Source organism: Bidens hawaiensis, unplaced genomic scaffold (genome assembly GCF_021521415.1).
Source record: "Bidens hawaiensis isolate Kalapana, Puna unplaced genomic scaffold, B.hawaiensis_p1.1 tig00025239_1, whole genome shotgun sequence".
Classification (NCBI taxonomy): Eukaryota; Viridiplantae; Streptophyta; class Magnoliopsida; order Asterales; family Asteraceae; genus Bidens; species Bidens hawaiensis.
Genome location: NW_027494030.1, coordinates 161,833 through 186,609, shown reverse-complemented (window position 1 = coordinate 186,609; position 24,777 = coordinate 161,833). Strand labels below are relative to the sequence as shown.

Below are 24,777 nucleotides of genomic sequence, written 5' to 3'. Positions count from 1 at the left end.
TCGGGTGGGTTGCCAAAACTTAAAATCGGGCTGCGCCGGACGTTGAAATATTTTAACCTATAGCAGTTCTGGGGGAGAAAATCAAAAACCAGTTCCGAAAGTACACTGTCAGTCGGTTCGGAACCGGTTCGTACGTAGTCTGGTTTTGTCAAATAATATTGCTTACGCAGATGAATGTGCAGGCCACTAATTAACTACAAACACAAGTTAATAGTCTGTCTTGTTGGTCAAATAATATTATTATTCACTACATGTAAGTTAGGTTGCTACGCAGTCCGTTTAAAACCGTATTGGTCTCGGGTGGTTTCGGTAAAGCGGTTTAGCTATCTACCTGTAATAAGAAGTTGAAAATTTACATTCTATAAAAAAAAACTTACTACTAGTTTTGAAGACTAATACACTGCAGGTAACCAAATTCATTAATGAAATCTAGAAACCAATTTTGTTTGAGAGGGTCGGGTTGGTTGAGAAAACTTGGAATCAGTCTGCAGACCCGGGGAACAAATTCACAAGCCGGTTCCGAACGTACACTGTCAATCGTTTCCGAACCAGTTCCTAAATAGTCCGTTTAAAACCAGTTTGGTTTCAAGTCAGTTTTCGGGTGGGTTCGGTCGGGTTGGTTGTCAAAACTTAAAATTGGTATGCTCCGGATGTTGACATCTGTTGACCGAAAGCGGTTTTGGTTGACAAAATCACAAACCAATTCCCGAAACTACACTGTCAATCGGTGCCGAAACGGTTCCTGCGTAGTCCATGCAAAACTGTTTCGGTTTCAACCTGCTTTTCGGGTTGGGTCGGGTCGGTAAACAGGTTTAGTTGCCTACCACTAATAAAAAGTTGAGACTTTACATTCTATCAAAAGAAGTTGGTACTAATTTTGGTGACTAAATATATAGAATGCAGGTACCTTAGGTTCCTATAGTCCGTTTAAAACTGGCTCGGCCCGGTTTGGTAAAGCGGTGTACCTACCTACCTCTAATAGAAAGTTGAGAATTTACATTCTATATTAAAAAAAATTAGTACCAACTTTGATGACTAAACGATATATGCTGCAGGTTACCTAGGTTCATACGCGAACCGTTTAAAACCAGTTCGGTTTCGACTTGCCTTTCGGGTCGGTATGGTAAAGCGGTTTAGTTACCTACCTCAAAAATTACCTAGTACTAATTGTAATGAGTGAATAATATACACTGTATGTAACCTAGGTTGCTACGCAGTCCGTTTAAAACCGTATCGGTCTTGGGTCGTTTCGGTAATGCGGTTTAGCTATCTACCTATAATAAGAAGTTGGAAATTTGCATTCTATAAAAAAAAAACTTACTACTAATTTTGAAGACTAATACACTGCATGTAACGAAATTCGTTAATGAAATCTACAAACCAATTTTGTTTGAAAGCGGGTCGGGTTGGTTGACAAAACTTGGAATTAGTCTGCAGATTCGAGGAACAAATTCTCAAACCGGTTCCGAACGTACACAGTCAATCGGTTCCGAACCAGTTCCTAAGCAGTACTTTTAAAACCAGTTTGGTTTCGAGCCGGTTTTCAGGTTGGTTCGGTAAAGCGATTTAGTTTACATTCTATCAAAAAAAGTTAGTACTTAGTACTAATTTTGGTTACTAAATAATATACACTGCAGGTAATCTAGGTCATCAATAAAAAAACATTAGCATCTTCATAAACGAAACATAAAACACAAAGCCTTCATATAATCGTAAAACGTAGCTTCTAACAAACAATAATCAGCACAGAAACAGAGCAATTAGGGTCGGAAATACACAAAAGCAGATATGTGGAGAAGTTGATTATACTGGTAACATAAAAAATAGGCAAGTAGGCAAGAAAGCACATGACAACATTACATAAACCATTGAGCCATAACAAATAAGTTTGAAGACTTTCCACGCTTATTTAAATTAAATAATTCCTAACATGCAGTCCAAAGTGTGGCACCAAATTTCAGATTTACTCTATTTAGATAATATCTACCTATTTTAATAAAGTAAAATAAATGTGAACACTTGTCATGTTTTGGTTAATTCTCATAATTTTTTTCCTCCAAAACTAATATACCCTAATATATGTAATAAATCAATAATTATTCACTTTCCTTTTACACTATATTTATATAATATCTATATATTTTTATAAATATAGTTATTAACATATTATTTTACTATATATTCAAAATACTTGGTGAATTCCAAAAATCAACAACAAATCATGTTTCTCAAATGAAAATTGTTTCGGGTGTTTTTGTGGAACTTAAATTTGATTTTATGGGTCAAAAGTTGGTAAATAGATTGTTTAGTACAAGTTAACTATATTTTGGTCAAAATTTGTTAGGGTCAAAAATGAAATTTTTTTTAAAAGTTTGAGAATGCAAAATAGATTTATCGTCAAATTTGTTATGGGTTCAAAGTGTTGACTTTAAAATGTCAAAAGTATGAAAGTTACAATTTTAAACATGATTCGGGTTTCAAATTTATTTTTAAGGACATTTTTTGAAATAATAAAAAGGTTCGGGATTTGGCAAACTGACTATTTTCCCATCAACTATTAAAATTTAAAAAAACATTGCGAACACTTTCAACATGTCACCCCCATGCCTATCAATGCTTAACTTTTATCAAATTTGAAATATTTATGTCAACATTAATTTTTCTTTCAATGGTAATCAGAATATCGTATGGGAAGCATGGCATGCTAAACTATGCTCAAATGAAATAAAATATTCACAAAATTGAATGGGTTATCATGTTGTTTTTATGTTGTCATTATAACAAAGTCGAAAAGCCATATGAAACTTATCAAAATATTTTTCATAGTTTAGCTTAGAAAAACATAGTTTTTGAAGAACATCCATTGTTACAATTTAATGTTCTACTTTCCTTTGATGGGTGGTAAATTGATAAATATATCAATAAAGGTAACGCTCCTTTTGTATTTAGGCTGAATGGTTAGAACTACTATCGTATAAGAAGTCTTATTTCCGAAATTAATTCATAACCAAAATTCTTTCATACATATATGACACCGAGAATGAATTTTTCAATAGAAAGAATCATTCTCGGATACGTTTTTGCACGGGCATTTTTTTATTAAGTTCATTTAAAAAATCATTTTGTGATATAAAAAAAAATCAATTTATGTATACATTGTATAGATACAGGCATAGATGTAATACATTTTTTTTCATATACGCTATGCAATTATTTGTTTTGCTTATAATTTTATAATTTGAATTATCTGGTGTGTGACACGGGCTCTAAAACTAGTGTTTTAATATAATGTGTTTTGTTGAATGCTGCTAACCAATAAACCCAAGCAAATGCGACTCAAACTCTACTTCGAAAACATAATAAAAATTAGTTGAATGGTATTCCTTGTAAGATTATATTGACCACTATGTTTCACAATTTAAACATTTAAACATGACATGTACCAGGTGGATTTTATGTTTTAGCCTTCTTACGTCATCTCTTGGTCACTGTAGGACTATCGTGGTAAAAAATTAGTTTCCACTCCAAAGAAAGGTTTTATAAATCAGATACTATAAAGGAAAGTTTTTAATTTTCTAAATATATGTAAGGCCCCGAACCCGGTAGCCCTACTATAGCGTCGGATTTACTCATAAACACAGTTCTTACAAATCAGAGTTCATTAAAACTTTCGCGGAATATAAAAACTTTCATGAAACGTTACAGCAATCCAAAACTTGCCTTAATTAAACATTCTTGTTTTTCAAAATAAACGTCAATTACATTAAAACATCTTGAGTCTTCAGATGCCAGTCTCCTATTCGCCCACCATGTGCCCGCTCAAGCTAGCTGTCTCATTCTACTCACCTGCGTGCATACTAAAAGTCAGCTACGCTGAGTGAGTTCTAGTTAATCAAGCAACTTATCATACAACCACTACATACAATATATACGTATCCGAAGACACATAGTCCACAGTCTAACATGCCACTGCTTAACCACTTAATTACCCCTATAGCTTAGCCTCTTAGTTACCCCTACAGCTTAGCCACTTATGCCACTTTATGCCACTTTAATAACGAATATCGTTATGCCACTTTGCCACTTTAATAACGAAGTCATGTATAGGCTTACCCTACCACGTACTATCGTCATGCCACTAACACTCTTACTAGACTCTGCCACTTCTATCACAATCTACCCCTAATTGTCTACAGCACACTTTATATCAATACAATATTTACATAATAAGCAAGTCACATCATAGAATACATACACACTAACAACCACTTGACAATCACTATCCTTGGCGATACGTGCAATATCCGAAGATCGTTCACGTACCGACAAGCATTACATAATAGCTACTTGTATAACATCTATACACTTACCACTTAAGGTAAGTGTATTCCCACTTTCACATCTAACCTGCTTACCTTACCACTTAGCCTCTTATTTACACCTACCATGTAAGGCCCCGTCACCGGTAACCCTACTTTCGTGTTGGATTTACTCATAAACACAGTTCTAAATATCAGAGTTAATTAAAACTTTACGCGGAATATAAAACTTTCATAAAACATTACATATCAATTCATAATCATGTCTTAAAACATTCCTCTTGTCTTTCAAAATCAAAACATAACTTATAAAACATATCAGATCTTCAGATGCCAGGCTTTAGTCTTCTGCCATGTGTCCTCCACTCAAGCCAGCTGTCTCAACCTACTCACCTGCGTGCATACTAAAAGTCAGCTACGCTGAGTGAGTTCTAGTTAATCATACAATACCATACAATACCTTATTACATACATACGTACTTAACCTCATAACTTTCTTTCATACATACATAAGTACTCACGCCTTCATTCTTACTTACATACTTTCTTTCTTACTTACATACTTTCTTTACATTCATAATCATACGTTTTAAAGAGCCTTTCGCCCTATAACCTCACAGATATTATAAGGGTCTGGTCCCTAACATCACAGATATTATAAGGGTCTGGTCCCTAACATCACAGATATTATGAGGGTCTGGTCCCTAACATCACAGATATTATGAGGGTCTGGTCCCTAACATCACAGATATTATTAGGGTCTGGTCCCTAACATCACAGATATTATTAGGGTCTGGTCCCTAACATCACAGATATTATTAGGGTCTGGTCCCTAACATCACAGATATTATTAGGGTCTGGTCCCTTGTTTTCGAATATTAGTAGGGTTCGATTCCCTCTACGTTACCATACAACCATACATCATACCTCGAGTATTATTAGGGCTCGGTACCCTTTTCGTAACCATACAACCATACAACCGTCATTTCCTTCTTTTATTAACTTTATTACGTTCATACACATAAACATACATATCATACTTGCCATATTTATAACGTTACAACCTGACAGTACGTGCAATATCCGAAGATCGTTCACGTACCATCAAGCAATCATTCATACATATCATACTTACCATATTTATAACGTTACAACCTGACAGTACGTGCAATATCCGAAGATCGTTCACGTACCATCAAGCAATCATTCATACATATCACATATATCACATATGGCATACACTTATCACTTAGGATAAATGTATTAACAACACATCAAGTATGCACACAGCCCCGAAAACATAACAAGGAATGGGGCTAGAAACTCACCTGGATCCTGTTACGCTCGCCGGTGATCGTAATTCCTTTCTTTAACTGGGCTCGGCTAACTGTATAATATTTACACATATCAATTAACTACTACTTCTCGTTTTGTATTTCTATCTATATATGACCCACAACGAAGTTAAACCTTAGGCGAACTTGGCTTCAGGCGAAGTTAAACCTTAGGCGAACTTGGCTTCAGGCGAAGTTATCCTTAGGCGAACTTGGCTTCAGGCGAAGTTATCCTTAGGCGAACTTGGCTTCAGGCGAAGTTATCCTTAGGCGAACTTGGCTTCAGGCGAAGTTAAACCTTAGGCGAACTTGGCTTCAGGAGAAGTTAAACCTTAGGCGAACTTGGCTTCAGGCGAAGTTAAACCTTAGGCGAACTTGGCTTCAGGCGAAGTTATCCTTAGGCGAACTTGGCTTCAGGCGAAGTTATCCTTAGGCGAAGTTACGCTTGAAGGCGAAGTTACGCTTGAAGGCGAAGTTCATCAGGCGAACTTAATCTTGCAGGCGAAGTTATCGCGCTGCAGATCTGTTTGCCCATAACTCCTTCGTTTCTTAGCCAAATAACTCGATTTTGGTACCCACGGAATCGTATGATCGGCGCCTACAAATCCCAACCATCAAATCGGCCTAAAATCGACGTTTTAGGGGTCCGATTTGGGCAGTTTGGGTTTCGGGTCCGGTTAACCCATCCAATCCTAACCATTTACAGTAATAATAGCTTTGTTGGATTGTTCTTACCTTACCAACTCAGATCTATCAACAAAATCTCGGGTTTCGGCTTCGAATCTTGATCGGTTAGAATGTGTGTGTTTTGAGGAGTGTGTGGAGTGTGTGTGGAGTTTGGTGAGAAATGAGATATTTTGGGATTTTGGGGGTATTTATATCCCTGAAATCCCATTCTCATTTATCCTATCTCAATTAATCCAAGTCCATGACCCGCTCCTACTCGATATTAATAATTAAAAACGCGAAATCACTAACATGACTTTCTTTATTCAACATTATAAATTTTAGGATGTTACATACCACCTTGCCACTTTGCCACTTTAATAACGTATAATGTTATGCCACTTTAATAACATATAACGTTATGCCACTTTGCCACTTTAATAACGTAAAACGTTATGCCACTTTGCCACTTTAATAACGTATAACGTTATGCCACTTTGCCACTTTAATAACGTAAAACGTTATGCCACTTTGCCACTTTAATAACGTAAAACGTTATGCCACTTTGCCACTTTAATAACGTATAACGTTATGCCACTTTGCCACTTTAATAACGTAAAACGTTATGCCACTTTGCCACTTTAATAACGAAGGCACGTATAGGCTTAACCTACCACGTACTATCGTTATGCCACTAACACTCTTACTAGACTCTTGCCACTTCTAACACGCTCTACCTCTACTTGTCTACAACACGCTTTATATCATTTACATAATAAGCAAGTCACATCAACAATCATACACACATAATAACGATGGCACGTACAGGCTTTCCCTATCACGCGCTCACGTTATGCCACTAACACCCTTACTAGACTCTTGCCACTTCTAACACACTCTACCTCTACCTGCCTATATCACACTTCATATCAGTTCAGTATTTACGTAATAAACAAGTCACATCATAACATTCATACACACTATCAACCACTTGGAATTTACTATCCTTGGCGATACGTGCAATATCCGAAGATCGTTCACGTACCGACAAGCATTATAAAATATATACCTCGTATAACATCTATAGCATACACTTACCACTTAAGGTAAGTGTATTCACACTTCACATCGAGTATGCACACAGCCCCGAAAACATAACAAGGAAATGGGGCTAGAAACTCACCTGAACTCTGCTTCTTCCTCCGATAGTTGTAAATCCCTTCTTTAACTGAGCTCGGCTGACTGTATAAGTTACACGTATCAATACTCGCCTAATTTAATCTGGTGGCCTAGTATTAGCTTACTTTTACTTATCGTTTTTAATCTATTTTCTAATCGAACTTGACTTTAGGCGAAGTTAAACCTTAGGCGAACTTGGCTTTAGGCGAAGTTAAACCTTAGGCGAACTTGGCTTTAGGCGAAGTTGTCATCAGGCGAACTTAGCTTTAGGCGAAGTTGCCATCAGGCGAACTTAGCTTTAGGCGAAGTTGTCATCAGGCGAACTTGGCCGTAAGCGAAGTTATCAGTTAGGCGAACTTGGCCGTAAGCGAAGTTATCAGTTAGGCGAACTTGGCCGTAAGCGAAGTTATCAGTTAGGCGAACTTGGCCTTAGGCGAAGTTATCAGTTAGGCGAACTTGGCCTTAGGCGAAGTTATCAGTTAGGCGAACTTGGCGTTAGGCGAAGTTATCAGTTAGGCGAACTTGGCCTTAGGCGAAGTTATCGCTTTGAAGGCGAAGTTATCGCTTTGAAGGCGAAGTTGCCCAGTTCGCGGCGAAGTTGCCCAGTCCAGCCGCTGTTTGGTTTCTATCAAGCATTTTGGCAATTTTAACACCCTTGTTATGGTTCAACATCACCCAATACGTTCCCCAACCGTTTTCGGTCGTTTATACACTATAAAGCTTGGATCTTTAAACTTCAAAGATCAAGAATCATACCTTTTTGAGCTTGTTTGGATCTCGTTTAACTTGTTTAATCACAACTAATCGCTCACCCTCTCTCGGATCTTGTTCGTTCCTCTCCTCGGCCGCCGGCGGTGTATGTGGTGTGTGTGTTTTGGGTGTGTGTAAAGATACGGATAAATGGATGGAATGGAAAGGATTGGGGTTTAAGGGGGTATTTATACTCCCTCAAGCCCATGGACCGAAGGCCCATATTTCCTTTTGGTCCATATCCAAACCCATCTAATTATCCTACTAAGTCTTCATATTATGCTGTTCCACTAACTCGTTTATTTCACCCGACAAAATAATATATTAAATATTACTTAGAAATTTCGGGATGTTACAATATAATGGACCAATAAGTCAATAACTTTGATATGAACTTATTTTTGTTACTACATTGTTATTAACTCGTTACTTGGCATTTGTTACTTTGATGATGTGTCATATAGTGCATGGTTAAGTAAAATCATGCTTAGATGTTATTTTGGTCACATTTTATATGAGCACCCCTTTATATGATAAACAGTTATATATATAGTCAAATTACTTTTAAGTACCCTTTTACTTAATAGAATAATATAATAGAGTTAGTATCAAGAACCAAAATCGTTATATAATGCAAACCTCACCAAGTGATTACAGGAATTATGTTTTGAACTAAAAGGATTAAACATGTCAAACCTTGTAGACCACAAATAGTAATTTACGTTTGATTAATTCTACTTCGAATATGAGTCATATGACACACCGTCTATGTTTTGCGATTCAAAAAGGGGTAGCGGCGCAGCTTGTTGCTCGCTTACCTTCTGTTTCGATGTAATCCAATGAACATGATTGTTTTAATTAAAAAAAAATTAATGAAAGGTTTGACCGATCACAACTCAACGATGACGGTTTCATACTTTCATGGGGTGGATCGTGTGACATTCGTCATTTTTAAAAACCCGAAAACCCAAACCATTTTAAAATTTTGATACTTTTCGGATTATTAATAAACTCTCTGCATTTATTGAGTATTTGATTGTGTTATTTAATTGTTTATAATTATTGATGTTCTTCAAAACGAGTCAACTGCCTTATTCTCATCCTCTCTAAATTCCCGCCCTTTGACTTGATTTTGCAAGTCTTGGATGAACCTAGACTTTTTTTTATTGATAATTAAATTCCCTCTTCACCAAATTGGGTCAAAACTCATTAATTTGATGATTAATATTACTTAAGACTAATCTTATGACTAGCTTATGCAATTAATCACTTCAACCTTGTTATTAACGATTTGAAGCCTATATAAAGGCTCTCATACTTCTACAAATTATTTACCACAACACTTTATACTTTCAATTGTGTTCTTGTTTTTCAAATAGTGCTAAAATCCAAGTTTCAAGTTCTTCTTTCTTCTTTGATATTCAATCGTCGGGTAATTATTGTCTTATTTATGTGCAACATATCATATGATCATCATCATGTTGTCACTCTAAATTAACAACTGTGGTTGTGTTTTCACTATTGCTCATCGGCATGTTAATGTTCGGTTAAAAAAAAAGTTTTATGTTAACAACTAACTTTTGCAAAAATAATAAACAAGACTAAGATTTTCCAACATGTCACGCCATCTTATCATTTCAAGCATGTTAGACACAAACCCGAATCAAAACCGAGTTCATGTCCGACCAAAAACATGAACCACTCGTTAAACTTGTTTTATTAAATAATATTCGGCTCGGAACGAACCGAAATCACTAAAATTAACTAATAATTATTATAACCTTTATTTTTATTTTTTTTTCTTTCTAAAACTAAAATAAATTGATTAAAAATCAAATAACTAAGATATTTCATTTAACTTATAAAAATAGAACCAAAAAATATATTTTTTACAAACTTTTCGTTTAAGAATTATAAACTGAACATGTCGGTCATCTATTTCTTATCTTTCCTCAACTTTATTTTGATCATAGTTATCTATTTATCTAGGGTCGTTTATTGAACCGAACCATGTCGGTTCACTCGCTTAAAGACATCTTCGCTTATTTACTCTTTCTTGCTTATTTAACATGTGAGTTTTTCATAACCCCATTTTTAACGCTTTTAATATTTTTGGGGTGTAGCATACAACAAGTTTTTATTTCGTTAGTTATATGCTTGTTTACAAACCGATTCACATTTATCGTACATGTTAATATTATTCTTGCATATTGTTTATAATTATACGTGAGTTATGTGCAACGTGTTTACTGTTTTTATGGTGGAAGTTACGCATACACATAGTGGGAGGGCCCGACGGGATGTACCTACGCCGTCTAACGTTACGACTTCGGTTGTTTACGTAAGGTGGTTCTCATTTCCCTGACTTCTACGGCTTCTGCAAAATGAACGGGAGGATGACACTATTTGATTTCATTTACATTATGTTTGAATATTTATTGCATGACAGTCGTTGAATCACGCATTTTATATATATTTATATATGCAAAAACTTATGAAAACTCACCAACATGTATTGTTGACAAAATATATTATTTTAAACGTGTTGCGGGTTGATACGATGAAATTCCAGGACAAGAAAACTAGTTATCCCTTAGGATTATTTTAATGAATAATATTTGGTTCATTTAGATGTAATGTTGTTTATCTCATTATCAAACTATTTGTATACTTGTGAAATTATGGAATAAAATAAATATATTGTCACTATTAATAGTGTTACGAACTTATGAGTGATCTGCACGTTACACCCGGGCGTATTCCACTTAAAGCCGGGGTTTTACTGATCGGTGGTTTACATGAAATCAACACCAACCACTCAGCCTGGTAAGATCCAATTTATAGTGAAGCTATAGATAGGGTATATGGGTGGCTAGTATTTCAGATAAGATAATATACTAAGGGAGAAGAGATTGAGATTGTTTGAGCATCGTATATAGGAGGTATGTAATGACGATAGTTTTACGGAAATCATCCTTATCATGGGACGAAAGAGTAGATGCAGATCCCAATGACTAACTACTGTAAGTTGAGGGACTATTTCTTAAATTACTTCTAGTTATAATCTTGCGTACGTCACCTAAACATCATAAGTGCGTCAGCAACTACTCTTACAAGAAATAGTGGATTGTTACCCAATTTCATTCGAAGGTTTGCGTCACATCCCACTCACAATTTTGCAATTATATATTGTCAGTTGGGGTACTTAAGTAATATCAGTTATATTACAAAAGATAGGACATATAATAGTTTGATACATAAGGCTGGCATCGAAGCCCCTCCACCGTTCCACGTTAATGCCACCGGGCTTTGAAGCCCGCCCGCTATGGTTTAAAGCTCCTTGGGCGTCCCAATATATATATATATGCGCATTTGTGTGAGAGATGGAGAAAGAGGGGGTCCACCACACCCTCCTCCGCGTCGGCCGTCCAGAAAGCGCTCAGCCCTCCGCCCCCCCCCCCCACCTCCGCGCCCCCCGGCGGTGTTCCCCCCTCCTTCAGCGCCCTTTTTCCCCTCCTTCGACGCCCATAGCGGACAGTCTAATGAAAAAAGATAATCAATTGATAGTTACATTTTTAGGATGTAGTATAATAACAAGAAAAAGCATTCAATTTAATATGTCATTGTTACTTTATACTTATAGGCTAACACAGATAAAACATAATTTAAATATTTAATATTATCATAAAATATAACATATACTGTATAATTAAGAAAAGTTATTGATTCATAATCAAATGCATAAAATACCTCTTAGTAATAGAAAGAAAAATTATTTGCTTTTTCATTTTTGGATGTTATGGAACTTCAATATCATCATTGCCACGGCTCGAACAAAACATGTTAATTCAATCAATACGTCGGGCTACATTATAGAGTTTATAAAATGTAAGGAATAATATGGCCCAATAGGATCAGCTCAACCAAGTTGATGGAAGAAATAAAAGTTAAAAGTTTTCTTTGGTGGGTTCGAGATCAAAGAAATTGCATGCTAATTGGAAGAATTTGTGTAATTTTGATGTAGTAAATTTGTAAATACGTACATTGTCTGTTTTGGTGACCAGGTTTTGCTTGTTGTCGTTTTATACAATACCGTCTTTCAAAAAAAAATAAAGAAAGAAAAAATTATTATTATACACACATCTACAATAATAGAAATATGGAATAATCCTAAAATCTAATGACTTATTAGACTAACCAACTAGCTTATGAAATAAAATGAAAATACTAAGTATTTATACATCACCTTAACCACAATAATATGTCCAAAATATTAAATGAATATGATGTAATATAAAAATGCCCTTATGAAGGTAATGTCTAGTGCACAACCTACACCATTGGATGGAAAATTGGAAAGTAAGCATCATGCTACCTTTTATGGAGTGGGATGACAACACAATCATGTCTTCTTTTTGGTCTCATTGGGTCAATTCTGAGCCTTAGCACACTGAAAACACAAACACTAACTATGTGAAAACTACACCCACCCCCCAAGCTCTTTCTCTCATGAACATACTTTTCTCACTAGCATTACTCATTCATTTCTCAACTCCCTTTCATGGCCATTGCACTACTGATATCCTTCAACTCGGTAGTGAAATTACCGTTCTTTTACCCGGTCTATACATGAACGGATTTGCTACACCAACAATTGTGCTCAAGACTAGTCAAGCGGTGCCTGGCTTTCGTGCTGGGCTTACAGCTGAAGCCGCTGGGGAGGAGAAATATGCTTGTTCGTTTGATGTTTTTCTTGGAAACTTTAAGGTTTGGAGCTCGTCACATTTATTACGGTTTCTTACCACTGAGAAATGTGTGATTGGCCTCACTTGGGACGGGAACTTGAGATTGACGGGCCATAATGACCAATTAGGATGGCAAACCGCAACCTATGGCAAAGGTATAAAGGTAAATTTGGTCTATTGTAGTGCATTTGAAGATTTATGAAACGTTTAAATAATCAGTCAAGATAAATGGTTTATTTAAGTCCGGGTTAAAATAGATTGTTTTGGATTGAGTTGAGCTAATATAAAATATTTTTTTTCTATTGGTAATGGGTCAGATATGATGCCGCTTTTGATAATTCTAGTCTCATACCTTAGTATAAGATCATGTCTTATACCCATTGGTACCGATTACTTAGGATCTTATTTTGTTAAGATTTATATGTTGGGTTCCCATTTCATACATGCATTAATGACATGTTCAAAAAAGAAATCTTACTAGCTTGATATGTCTTTTAGATGATTGCAAACAAATTTCCTAAAGATTAAGTACAAGTTGTTTATGAACATTTTAGAGGTTGCAATTGTTAAAGAGTGGGAATCTTGTTCTTGTGGATGAATTCAACAACTTCATATGGCAAAGCTTTCAATATCCCACATATGTAATGCTTTTGGGACAAACATTATCTGTTGGAACAAAGCTAACTTCCCCGTCTACAAATTCAAATTCGAATTATTCGTTCGAAATTCATCAAGAAAAACTCGCACTTTACTTAAACTCTGGTCAGTCTAAGTACTCATACTGGGATTTCAACCTCAAGAAACCCCGAAACATATCATTCATTAAATTGACAGTGAATGGGTTGCATTTGCTGAACAATAAAAACCACAAGATTGCCCAAATTCCATGCAAAAGACTCAAAATTTTAAGGTTTTTCGCCATTGACAATACCACGGGAACTTAGGGTGTTATTTTTACTCAAATACAACACACAAATTCGAAGCCTCGTTCCAAGCTCTTAAAAGGAAATGTGATCAACCGAATGCTTGCAAAGTGAATGAAATTTGTACTTCTTCGAATGAATGTTCAATTTTGAAAATCAAGGGGTCTCATGGTAACTTTTGTGAAAGTCCAAGGGGCAATATGAAAGGTATACGGAGCGTGATGACTGTTTTGAGAGATGTAAACAAGAAGATTGTTAACACGACAAAGGAATCATGTGCAGATTCGTGTGTAAAGGATTGTACATGTGTTGGTGCATTGTTTTCAAGTAAGAATAGGGAGTGTTATTTGTATGGAGAGTTAAGGGGAATGAAAGAGGTTAATAATGTTTGTGAAGAAACAAGTTTTATGGTGAAGGTTTTGGAGGGTGAGAGTAATGGGAACGGATTGAAGAAATGGGAATTGATTTTGATTGTTGTTGTTGATGGAATTGTTCTTTTTGTATGTTTGGGTGGAATGGGTTTGTATATGTTATGGAAAAGGAAAAATGTAGCAAATAATAATTAAAATTTGAAATAAGTTTTGTTGGTATACATTAATACATGTTTAAGTTGTTGAAACTTGCTTGAAATTATTTAAAATGTTAATAAAACCTCATGATTTTCAAGACTCAAATGTTGTTTATGGTGTGATTAGCAACGGACCCGAGATGCTACTCATTAAACAGATCGAAAGTGGCATAAAGTACTACTATAAAGATAATCAATAATATCGTAAATTGCTTAAGTTGAAAATATATATTTAATAATAATACAATGCTTATAATAATAGTTAATACAACAATTATTTATATAAATTAAAGACATTAGTCACCAGCTCAACCACACAACGTGATAACTAAAAATAATTATACCTTAGTATTATTAAATGAATGCCTTGGTTTTTACATAGAAACTAAGACCCGATTGATTTCATCTAATTGCTTCAGTGTATATTATATTATATTATGTGGCTGATCAAAACTGTCACATAAATGTTACATGATTTCCACACAGTTTTCACGAAAGGATGTCGTGGTTTCATTATGTGAAAAATGTTACATGATTATTATTTTTTACATTAATATTTAGAAAACACTAGATAAACATATTAAAAAACATGCTAAAATATTATAACTACTGAAAATACAATATAAAAGTACAACTTGAGACGATTAAAAACCACAGTCATAAAAAAATTCATATTTTAACTTGGTTTTCAATGAAATTTATATGGGAGCGTTCATAATAAAAATATAAATAAACTTTGTAGCTTAATTTTATTAAAGGTTCACGAGTACATGTTAATTCAGGGGAGGCTCTAAGGCTCTAAGGGTGGGCAATGCCAAGCCGGGGCATTTTCGAGGCACAAAAGTTTTAAAAATTTCTTGATATTATGTATATATTTTTTTAAATACCTGAAATCTTATGTTTACTGTAATTCGGTATGTCATAAACTCATTATAGTACTTTGATTTTACAAAATTGTTATGTTTATAGCTATAACTTTAATCGTCGCTTAAAAATATTAGTTTACATTATTTAGTTCGTTAACGCTAAAGAGACATATTTTTTCCAACTCGGCCAGGGCACGCGAATTCTCAAAGCCACCACTGCATGCTATTGTCGAACAAACACCTGGTATAACTATTCAGTCAAACACTACCTCTCTCCCGACTCAATGACTCACATCTCTCTTCATCTCTCATACACATCTCGATCTTTAATTCTCAAGTGATAACATTTAAAAGTCAAATTCTTTATTTCAATTCGTGTATAAGGTTCTATTTTCTAGGCTCGATGTGTATTTGGTTTTGATTTGTGTATTAGGTATTTAGGTTTCAATGGATAAGTTCTAGTTTGTAATCTTGTATTAGTTGTATTAGGTATAAAATTTGTGTATTAGATATAACTCTGAGTATTTTTATTTTAATATATGAAATTTATTCAATATTAAAAACAATGTAAAAATGTAAAATATTTTTAAAAATATACAAAAGAAAAAAAAACTATGGTTATCCACACACCCTTTAGCTATCCACATACTCTTTAATATGGGGTTTCATACGATGGTATAACCCTATACAATCATACGTAGGGTGTGTGTAGATAACTAAAGGGTATACAAATATCATATCCAAAAAAATTGTAACTTCTTGTTATTGACAGATCAGTGACGTGTGAAACTCAAATACTATTGTTATTGACAGATCAGGGACGTTTCAAAATACTGTTGTTTAACACATGTTGCATGTCTATATTTAATCGGTCAGTTACAGTTACTGCCAAGTGCCAATTGCCAAACCCATACCGATACATACAATAATTGGTCATTTTTTTTATCTAGAATATTCTATTATTATTATTATTAATAATAATAATAATAATAATAATAATAATAATAATAATAATAATAATAATAATAATAATAATAATCCAAATGAATAACAATCACTTGGTTGCATGATTATAAAAGTACAAGCACATCTACAGAAACATTAAAAAAATAATATCTACTTCATCTTATAAATCCAATCCAATGTATGATATAGAGACGTGACCAAAACATCAACTTATCCCTTAATATTCGTCCACTTTGATCACTAAACAAAAAAATTACCAAATATGCAGAGATTAGTAGCGTTAACTTCGAGAGTACTAAGATCAACAAAGGATCATGTATCATGGTGTCGCCGAGGTTGTTTCTCTTTGGTGCCAGAACACGTAGGTTCTTTGTCAAAGAATGAAGAACCATGTGCTCCAGAGACGTTGCCGTGGTTTGAATACTCTCCCCCGCGGTACACGGGGCCGACCGTGGAGGAAATCCTTAAGAAGCGTAAAGAGTTTTTGAGCCCGTCTATGTTTTACTTCTACAAGAAACCGGTGAGTTTGGTTTATATTGTTTAATGCATAACCAGTTTAAGTAGAAAAAGTGAGAATGATAAGTATGATAAGTTGATAACTTTAATATATGATGCATAAGATGGTTTTTAGTTTTTATCCACTAGGTGCAAGTATGTTAAAAGATATGTAAAAAACTAAGAAAGTGATGCAATGTATAATAATATTCTATCAATAAGACGAGGGTTTGATGTGAGGCCAGACTTTGTTCTAACCAATCAAACCACACAATTACAACTTTTTATTAAGAAAATATTAAAAAATATATTATTTTTAGTTAAACCGTTACAAGTTTAAATAGAAAAGTTAGTGAGACCCTCGTACATACCTATGTGACGTTGACGTGTTAAATCACTTTTTCATTTTTTAGTTAAACTAGTATATAGTCTAATATTGATATAGCAATATTTATTGTCATACAATATAACCTTAGTTAAAACATACGATTTAATTAGGTTTTCTTGTAATTGTCATTCTATCCCCTATATAAATATTTAACATCTAACAAAGTTCTCATTATTTATTATTTCATAGCAAGTATTCATATGATTTTCATGGTTATCTGCTTAAAATTTGTTTTGTATTGAGTGGATCTATGTTATCTAGTTATAATAATATATACAAGTGTTTTATATTTGTGGAAAACAGTTGAACATTGTTCATGGAAAGATGCAATATTTGTTTGATGAGAATGGGAGAAGATACCTTGATGGATTTGGAGGCATTGCCACAGTAAGTTGTGGTCATGGTCACCCTGATGTGGTTCAAGCCATCATAAACCAAGTCACCAACATACAACACTCCACCATTCTCTACCTTAACCATGCCATTGCCGATTTTGCCGAAGCCCTGGCCTCGAAGATGCCCGGTGATCTCAAGGTTAACAACATATCAAAACGAGTTAATTAATTAGCATTCGATTTGATTGTATGTTAACTTTAGGTGCATTCTTGGCAGGTTGTGTTTTTTACTAATTCGGGTACCGAGGCAAACGAGTTAGCGTTGATGATCGCAAGGTTGTACACCGGGTGTCAAGATGTTATATCGTTGAGGAACGCGTATCATGGTAACGCGGCTGGGACAATGGGGGCAACTGCAATGTATAACTGGAAATTTAATGTTGTGCAGGTAATTAAAATCCTTTTTATTTTGTAACACAAAAGTCATGTTATTTATGCATTTGTTGTTATTAAACATAAAGATAAGTACATAGCATATATTTATTGTTCATTGAAACATATATTCGTTACTCAACTTATGTTGTTTTGGATTTCTAGACTGGGGTGCACCACACGCAAAATCCGGATCCTTATAGAGGAGCATTTGGGTCGGATGGAGAAAAGTACGCTAAAGACGTGGAAGATTTAATCCAGTTTGGGACCTCGGGTCATGTTGCCGGTTTTATTTTCGAAGCAATTCAGGTTAACTACTTTTTTTTTCGCTATAAATGGGATTATATTATGTACGTTTATTTGTTACGTTAAATCCATAAGTGTTTTCTTTAATGGTAGGGGGTTGGAGGAATTGTCGAATTGGCCCCAAATTACTTGACTAGTGTATATAGTACCATAAAGAAAGCCGGAGGGCTCGTGATTGCTGACGAGGTTCAATGTGGATTTGCTCGAACCGGGAGCAACTTTTGGGGGTTTCAAAACCATAGCATTGTGCCTGATATAGTCACAATGGCAAAGGTATTTTGTCACTGTGTCAGTCTGGTTGAGTTGACCCAAAACACTTACTAAAAAGTTTTATATGTTTTTTCATAGGGTATCGGAAATGGGATTCCTCTAGGCGCGGTAGTAACAACCCCAGAGATCGCGGCGGTTCTAACCCGTAGAAATTATTTTAATACGTTTGGAGGAAACCCGGTTAGCACTGCGGCCGGCCATGCGGTTCTCAAAGTTATTGAGAAAGAAAAACTTCAAGAGAATGCACATGTTGTTGGATCCTATTTAAAGGAACGCTTATGTTCCCTTAAAGATAAGCATGAAAGTAAGTGTGTCATAATTTTAATGAAATGCACATTATGTTTAAGTTGTGTGAAAACCAATGGTTTTATAATTGAACCGGTCGTCTTACTGGTCCACTAGTTGGTTTAAGGGTACTTAACTAGACCGATTTGTTGATGTTTTCCGGTCTAGTTTGGTCCTAACTTCTAAGAACAATGTGTAAAAACTATAATTAATTGTTTTGTTCTTTTTTTTTTTTTGATAAATTTGTTGAATCGATTGTTTATGGAAGTTATCGGAGATGTACGAGGAAGAGGGTTGATACTAGGAGTCGAACTTGTGACCGATCGAAAATCAAAAACTCCGGCAAATGCAGAAGTATTGGAAGTGATGGATAACATGAAAGGTATGAATAATATTTGACATGATATATAACGTAACAAGTTTTTTATTTATATATTTTTTTGTATGAATCATTTGAGAGGTCATGTTATTGCAGATTTAGGGGTATTGATTGGTAAAGGTGGATTTTATGGTAATGTTTTTAGAATCACTCCACCATTATGCTTCAACAAACAAGATGCAGGTGTGTTACTATTTAAAATTTTATCATTTTAATATCTTTATTATAAATAATTTGTTAATTCTTTGAATTGTGTCCTTTTGTAGATTTTCTTGTGGATGCTATGGACTACTCGATGTCGAAGCTTTGAAGATTAGGTACCGAAATCATGTTAAATATATTATCCTCTATTACATGAAGAGTCGACACCTCGTCGCCTCAACAAAAACTGTGTTTAACGAAAGAATATGTTACAAATTGGTTTTCTTTCGTTTTCAATATGTAAAAATGTTTACTAAGGCATTTCACTTATTGCACAAATACTATGTTTCCTCTTATGACCATGTCTTGGACCTCACAAACCAAGTGATATGATGAAAGTTCTATTAAGTGGTTCAATGACTCGAGCACGGTTCTGGTTTGTTAGCGTATTTTCTTGTTGATTAGGATCTAACGCGTCAAACATGTTTTGTTCATTGTAAAGTTGTTACTTTAATAATGAGGAGTTGGTGTAGCATATGCAAGCGTGACATGGTATGCTACGCATTATTTTGATATTATCGTACATGTGCCAACTAATAGATAAGATGGTCCTAACCTGACAACAAAATATCATTAGTTCAAATTTTGGTCTACAAGCCCAAGCCAATATATCGGTTAATTAACCGAAGATTAATTAAATTTCGGTCACTGGTTTCGGTTAGGAATTTCAAATAACCAAGTTATCGGGTTTCAGTTTTGGATATGGCTATAACCGAACTGAACCAAATCATACACAACCCTGTAACCAAGTTATCAGTTTTGCGCCTTTTTTTAGAGAGTAGTTTAGCTATTCTACACTCATTTAATAGATGGTTTACTTATATTTTAGATGCAAATATGAGGAGGTTTATAGGCTAGCTGTTGATATGGCTATTTTTATTTGGTCTAAGAAAATTGGTTTAACTAACAAACACGAGTTAAAACACCACATTAATGTTATGTCAATATCACATAATGAGTTGGTTTTAACTAAACTATCTTTTAACTTGTGGGTTAACTTGGTTTGTATTTAAATTAAAGTCAAAAGTAACCATTGGAAATGAATTAAAAACGTGATAATAACTTTGACTTTCTAATTGCATTTACAGGAACTTTAATATCTTAATTGATTATGTTAACTTCAAACGATATATTGGTTTTTATTAACCCAACTATCGTCTTTTGGTTTTACCGGTCCCAACTAACGAATTGGCTGCTGACGGTCCCAACTTTTAACGTATTTGTTTCTAACGGTCTGCGACTAACAGAATTCTCAAGCCGTTAGTTTCAGGTTGTCGGAAAAACATTTTCGGCCGGAAAACTCCATTTTTTTCCTGAAAATTCAACATTTTCATCCCAAACATATTGGTAACTTTGTATCGGACCTTTAGAAACCTTTTTCTAGTAAAAGCCCCAATTATTAATTTCGCCGGAAACCCTAAAACCATTGTCGGAATTGGTTGATGGTGCTCAAGTAGTGGTGGCGGTGTCAGGTGGTGTTTTCCGGCAAAAAAATTGACTTTTCCCTCCAAAAACGTTTTTCCGATGACCCGAAACTAACGGCGTTAGGATTTTGTTAGTTGCAAACCATTATGAACAAATACGTTAAAAATTGGGATTGTCAGTTGCCAATTCATTAATTGGGACCATCAGTGACCAAAAGACAATAGTTGGGATTAATAAAAATCAATATACCATTTCAAACAAAGGTATATAGGTTCAAATAAACAAGCAAAAAAATATGATGATAAGAAGGCCTATTAGTATGATATTACATGACATTTTATAAAAATAGAGTCGAGGGGAAGAGAGTCTCAAAAAATCGTATTATGTTTTCTTTAAAAATAAAAAAAAAAATATCATTCCTCTTTCTTCTTTTATTCCGTGAATTATGCTAAGCATTATGAGAGAACGCCTTACCAACAATTAGGGGTTGATGGAGACATCATTAAGGTGGGTTGCCGACGTGAAGCGGCGTTAACCCATAACGACTGACCTTAGAGGGTCCACGAATTTTATTTCACAATGTCAAAAGCTACAAGTGATTTGATTAGATAATAAATGAAGCACACCTTTAATTGTTTGATCTTAAATGTATGACTTAATTAATTTGATATGATTGGTGATATAAATGTTATCTACGTAAAATGGTGAAGAGACATGTCTAGTTAGCTATAGAATAGGTAAATAAAAAATTGTGGCCACAAGCAAAGTTTAAAACCAATCATGCCTTAATTCCTGTTGTGATTTTCTTTGACATACAGTACAAGTAATAAATAAACAAAGTCACATCTAGACATTGAATTATAAGTTCATTGCGTAGTTGATTTTTGTTCTAATAACATAAGAGTGATGGTTAAGGTTTGAGATCCTTAAGGTTTCAGGTTCAAAACATGATTCAAAGAGTTTTCCCATAGCAATGAGTTTCCTTCTTGATGGTGAAATTGGGTGAGTCAAGCATGGAGCATCAAAATCAGTATGAACAGTTTGCATCCACTCAAAAAACCTCACTCGAGTATTCAGGATGAATCCAAACACTATTAAAAAGAAAAATGCGTGTTATCCTCTTGATGGCATGATTAATCTTAAAAATGAACACTTATCAACCTATAGCAAATGTAAATAGGATATCATTATAATTTTACATGTTTCAAGTTAGGTTGACATTTGTTAACTCAACATGATGTAAAACACATAAAAATTCAGGCGTTGAAATTAGAACACGAGGTGTCTCTAAAACAAATAGGTGGTGTTTGTTTTTTAGAGGAAAAATGTCTGCAGTCTGTGGACCACATCTGCATACATCTGTAGAAGAAGAGGTGGACAAAACTTCTGCAGTCTGCAAGAAGAAGAATGTTTAATTTTCAATGTTTGTAGATTGCTAAAATAAACTATTGGTGGTGTACGAACTATGGTAGTGGGCGGTGGTGGTGCTGGACGGTGATAGTGGTGGTGGACAGTGGTGGTAGGTGGTAGACGGTGGTGACAAGTGGCGGCGGCCGGTGGGTGCTGGTGATGGACAATGGTGGTAGACAGTGGTGGTAGCGGCGGATAGTGGGTTGTGGTGGTGGAAGGCGGCGGTGGTGGACGGTCGTGGCGGTGGACGATGGGTGGCGGTGGTGGACAGTGAGTGTAGATAGGTGATAGTGTTTAACCCTTTGTAGACCTTAGAAGATTCTAGAAGTTAACGGGCCAAGTCTGCACCAAGAAGAGTTTGTGTAGACGTTTTTCAATGATATGTCTTCGAAAAAACAAACAGTCTGCAAATGGCAATGTTTACGCGGCGCAAACAAAAAACCCTTTGTAGACCTTTTTTAAAAAAACAAACAGCACCATAAACACATCTCCTCTTCATATGTTTTTATGCATGCATGATATTTTTTTATTGGCAAGTGTATTTTATATCTACTCTTAAATCCACACCACTTGTCCACAACAAGCCTAGAACCTATGACTTATTCAGAAAGAGGACAACTTGCATCATACATTGATACGTTCGGGTGGTAAAGTGTAATCATTCATTAAATTCAGTTGATTTCAGAGTCATAAACCGAGGACTTTAATTTATAGTTATAAGTGACACATTAACAATGACGACATATTAAATCATCATAATTTAGTCTTTGTGCATATAACTTTATGCAATATCATAACTTTAATATGAGTTTACTTTTGTTACTGTTTTATTAATACTGATTTTAGACTATTTTTTTTAACGACCAACAAAATCTATTCAAGCACTAGCAAGAAACTAGCAAACACCAATACCACCCGTACAATAAAGAAATTACATCTACAAACCCCTCAAGTTCCGCCCGATTACACTCATAATTATGATTATACGTTAAACGCACACCACCTTTTCCACGTTAAATCCAACCACGTAGACCGATCTTTTACCCACAGATAGCTTAAAGCCTTTATCTTAGTGATCACACTTCTTAAGCTAGGCGGTTTTCTCTCGAACACCAAACGATTTCTTGCACACCAAAGGCACCAAATTGTTGTTAAGCACACCGCGTGGAACATCCTTGTCTTTCTACTTGACAATATATTTATGTAATTCCGACAAACCCCGAGTTGAAAAAGCAAAGATTGTTGGGACCTTACACCAACTAGAAATAATACTCCAAATTGATTCAGCAAATTGACACGATGCAAGCAGGTGTTCCACCAACTCCAAATCTTCTTCACGTACAAACTGGACAGACAATCGACTATACCACAACACCTCATTTAGACAAAGAAAACAAAACCGGTGTACGTTCCATTTCCGCCCTCCATGTTAAGATCCCCACTTTCTTCTACACAAAATTATTCCATTCAAACAAGTAAGTTTCTTCGAACCCCAAATTAATAGCAAAAATTTCTTTTAAACTCTTAACCGAAAAGCCTTCCCCATAATCCAAGTCGCAAACCTAACTATCTTCTCCTTTCAGAAGACATACTTGTTAACATGCAATAAGCAGTTCGCGTAGTTCAGCCACCTCCACCGGCCTATTCGGTACTCTACCCCAACCCCAACCCCATTGCCTACATATTTCCCCTTCATACATTGGTAACTGATCGTCAACTTTACACCACTTATTAGTTTCCAGTTCGAACAACAATGGGAAACGAGCATGGAATGCCACGTCCCTGCACCATCGGCCAATCCAAAATAAAGTATTACTGCCACTTTTCACCTCACACCGCATAGCAATAGCCAAATCAATCCCCAACTCAGCCACTTCACTTGATATCTTCACTACATGTTTCCAAGGACCCGGTAACGAGACCTTAACCAGAATAAACGACCATGATCTTTCCAAGTGATGGAAAGCCCAAACAAGCCTCCTCCATAACCCACCTTTTTTTCATTTTTAAACCTCCACCACCACTTTGCAAGCATAGCAAGATTTGTTTCACGCAACGAACCCACGCGCCCCCTATTAACCGGAGTAACCACATTATTCTGGTCCCCCCCCCCTTTTAACCGGAGCAACCACATTATTCCATGCCACCCAATTTATTTTCATTTCGTCCTCCGACCCTCCCAAAAAAATACTCTTTGGATTCTATCAAATTTCTCCAACGCCCCATCCGAAGCCTTATATAACGAGAAGTAATAAGTGGGTAACGAATTAAGGACCAATTTGATTACCATGAGTCGACCACCAAAAGATAATTTCCTGGCTTTCCACAACGATAATCGTTTCCTAAACAATTTCTTGGCTTTCCACAACGAAAAGAATACACATTTTATTTAATACATATTTTGATGGTAAAGTGATGTACGTCTCAACCAAATAGTTATAGGTTCAACTTAATTTTATAGTAGTTCATTCGATTTTAGATATATTTTAATCTTAACCCATGTAATACATTTGATATATTGGTTAAACCAAACTT

General features: G+C 35.2%; 1 protein-coding gene and 1 pseudogene across 2 annotated transcripts; both read left to right on the top strand.

Annotated features, from left to right (window-relative positions):
* Window positions 1-12,513: 12,513 nt before the first annotated feature.
* Window positions 12,514-14,494, top strand: LOC143571242 (EP1-like glycoprotein 3; annotated as a pseudogene). Its single transcript, XR_013142060.1, has 2 exons — window positions 12,514-13,156; window positions 13,548-14,494. The product of XR_013142060.1 is annotated as an EP1-like glycoprotein 3 (transcript).
* Window positions 14,495-16,578: 2,084 nt separating this feature from the next.
* On the top strand, window positions 16,579-19,592 carry LOC143571241 (alanine--glyoxylate aminotransferase 2 homolog 2, mitochondrial-like). The gene is made up of 9 exons (XM_077056725.1): window positions 16,579-16,836; window positions 17,503-17,733; window positions 17,812-17,982; window positions 18,132-18,275; window positions 18,366-18,545; window positions 18,621-18,846; window positions 19,096-19,209; window positions 19,303-19,389; window positions 19,473-19,592. The coding sequence occupies exons 1-9, from the start codon at window positions 16,579-16,581 to the stop codon at window positions 19,514-19,516; spliced, it is 1,455 nt and encodes a 484-aa protein (XP_076912840.1). The 3' UTR covers window positions 19,517-19,592.
* Window positions 19,593-24,777: the final 5,185 nt, after the last annotated feature.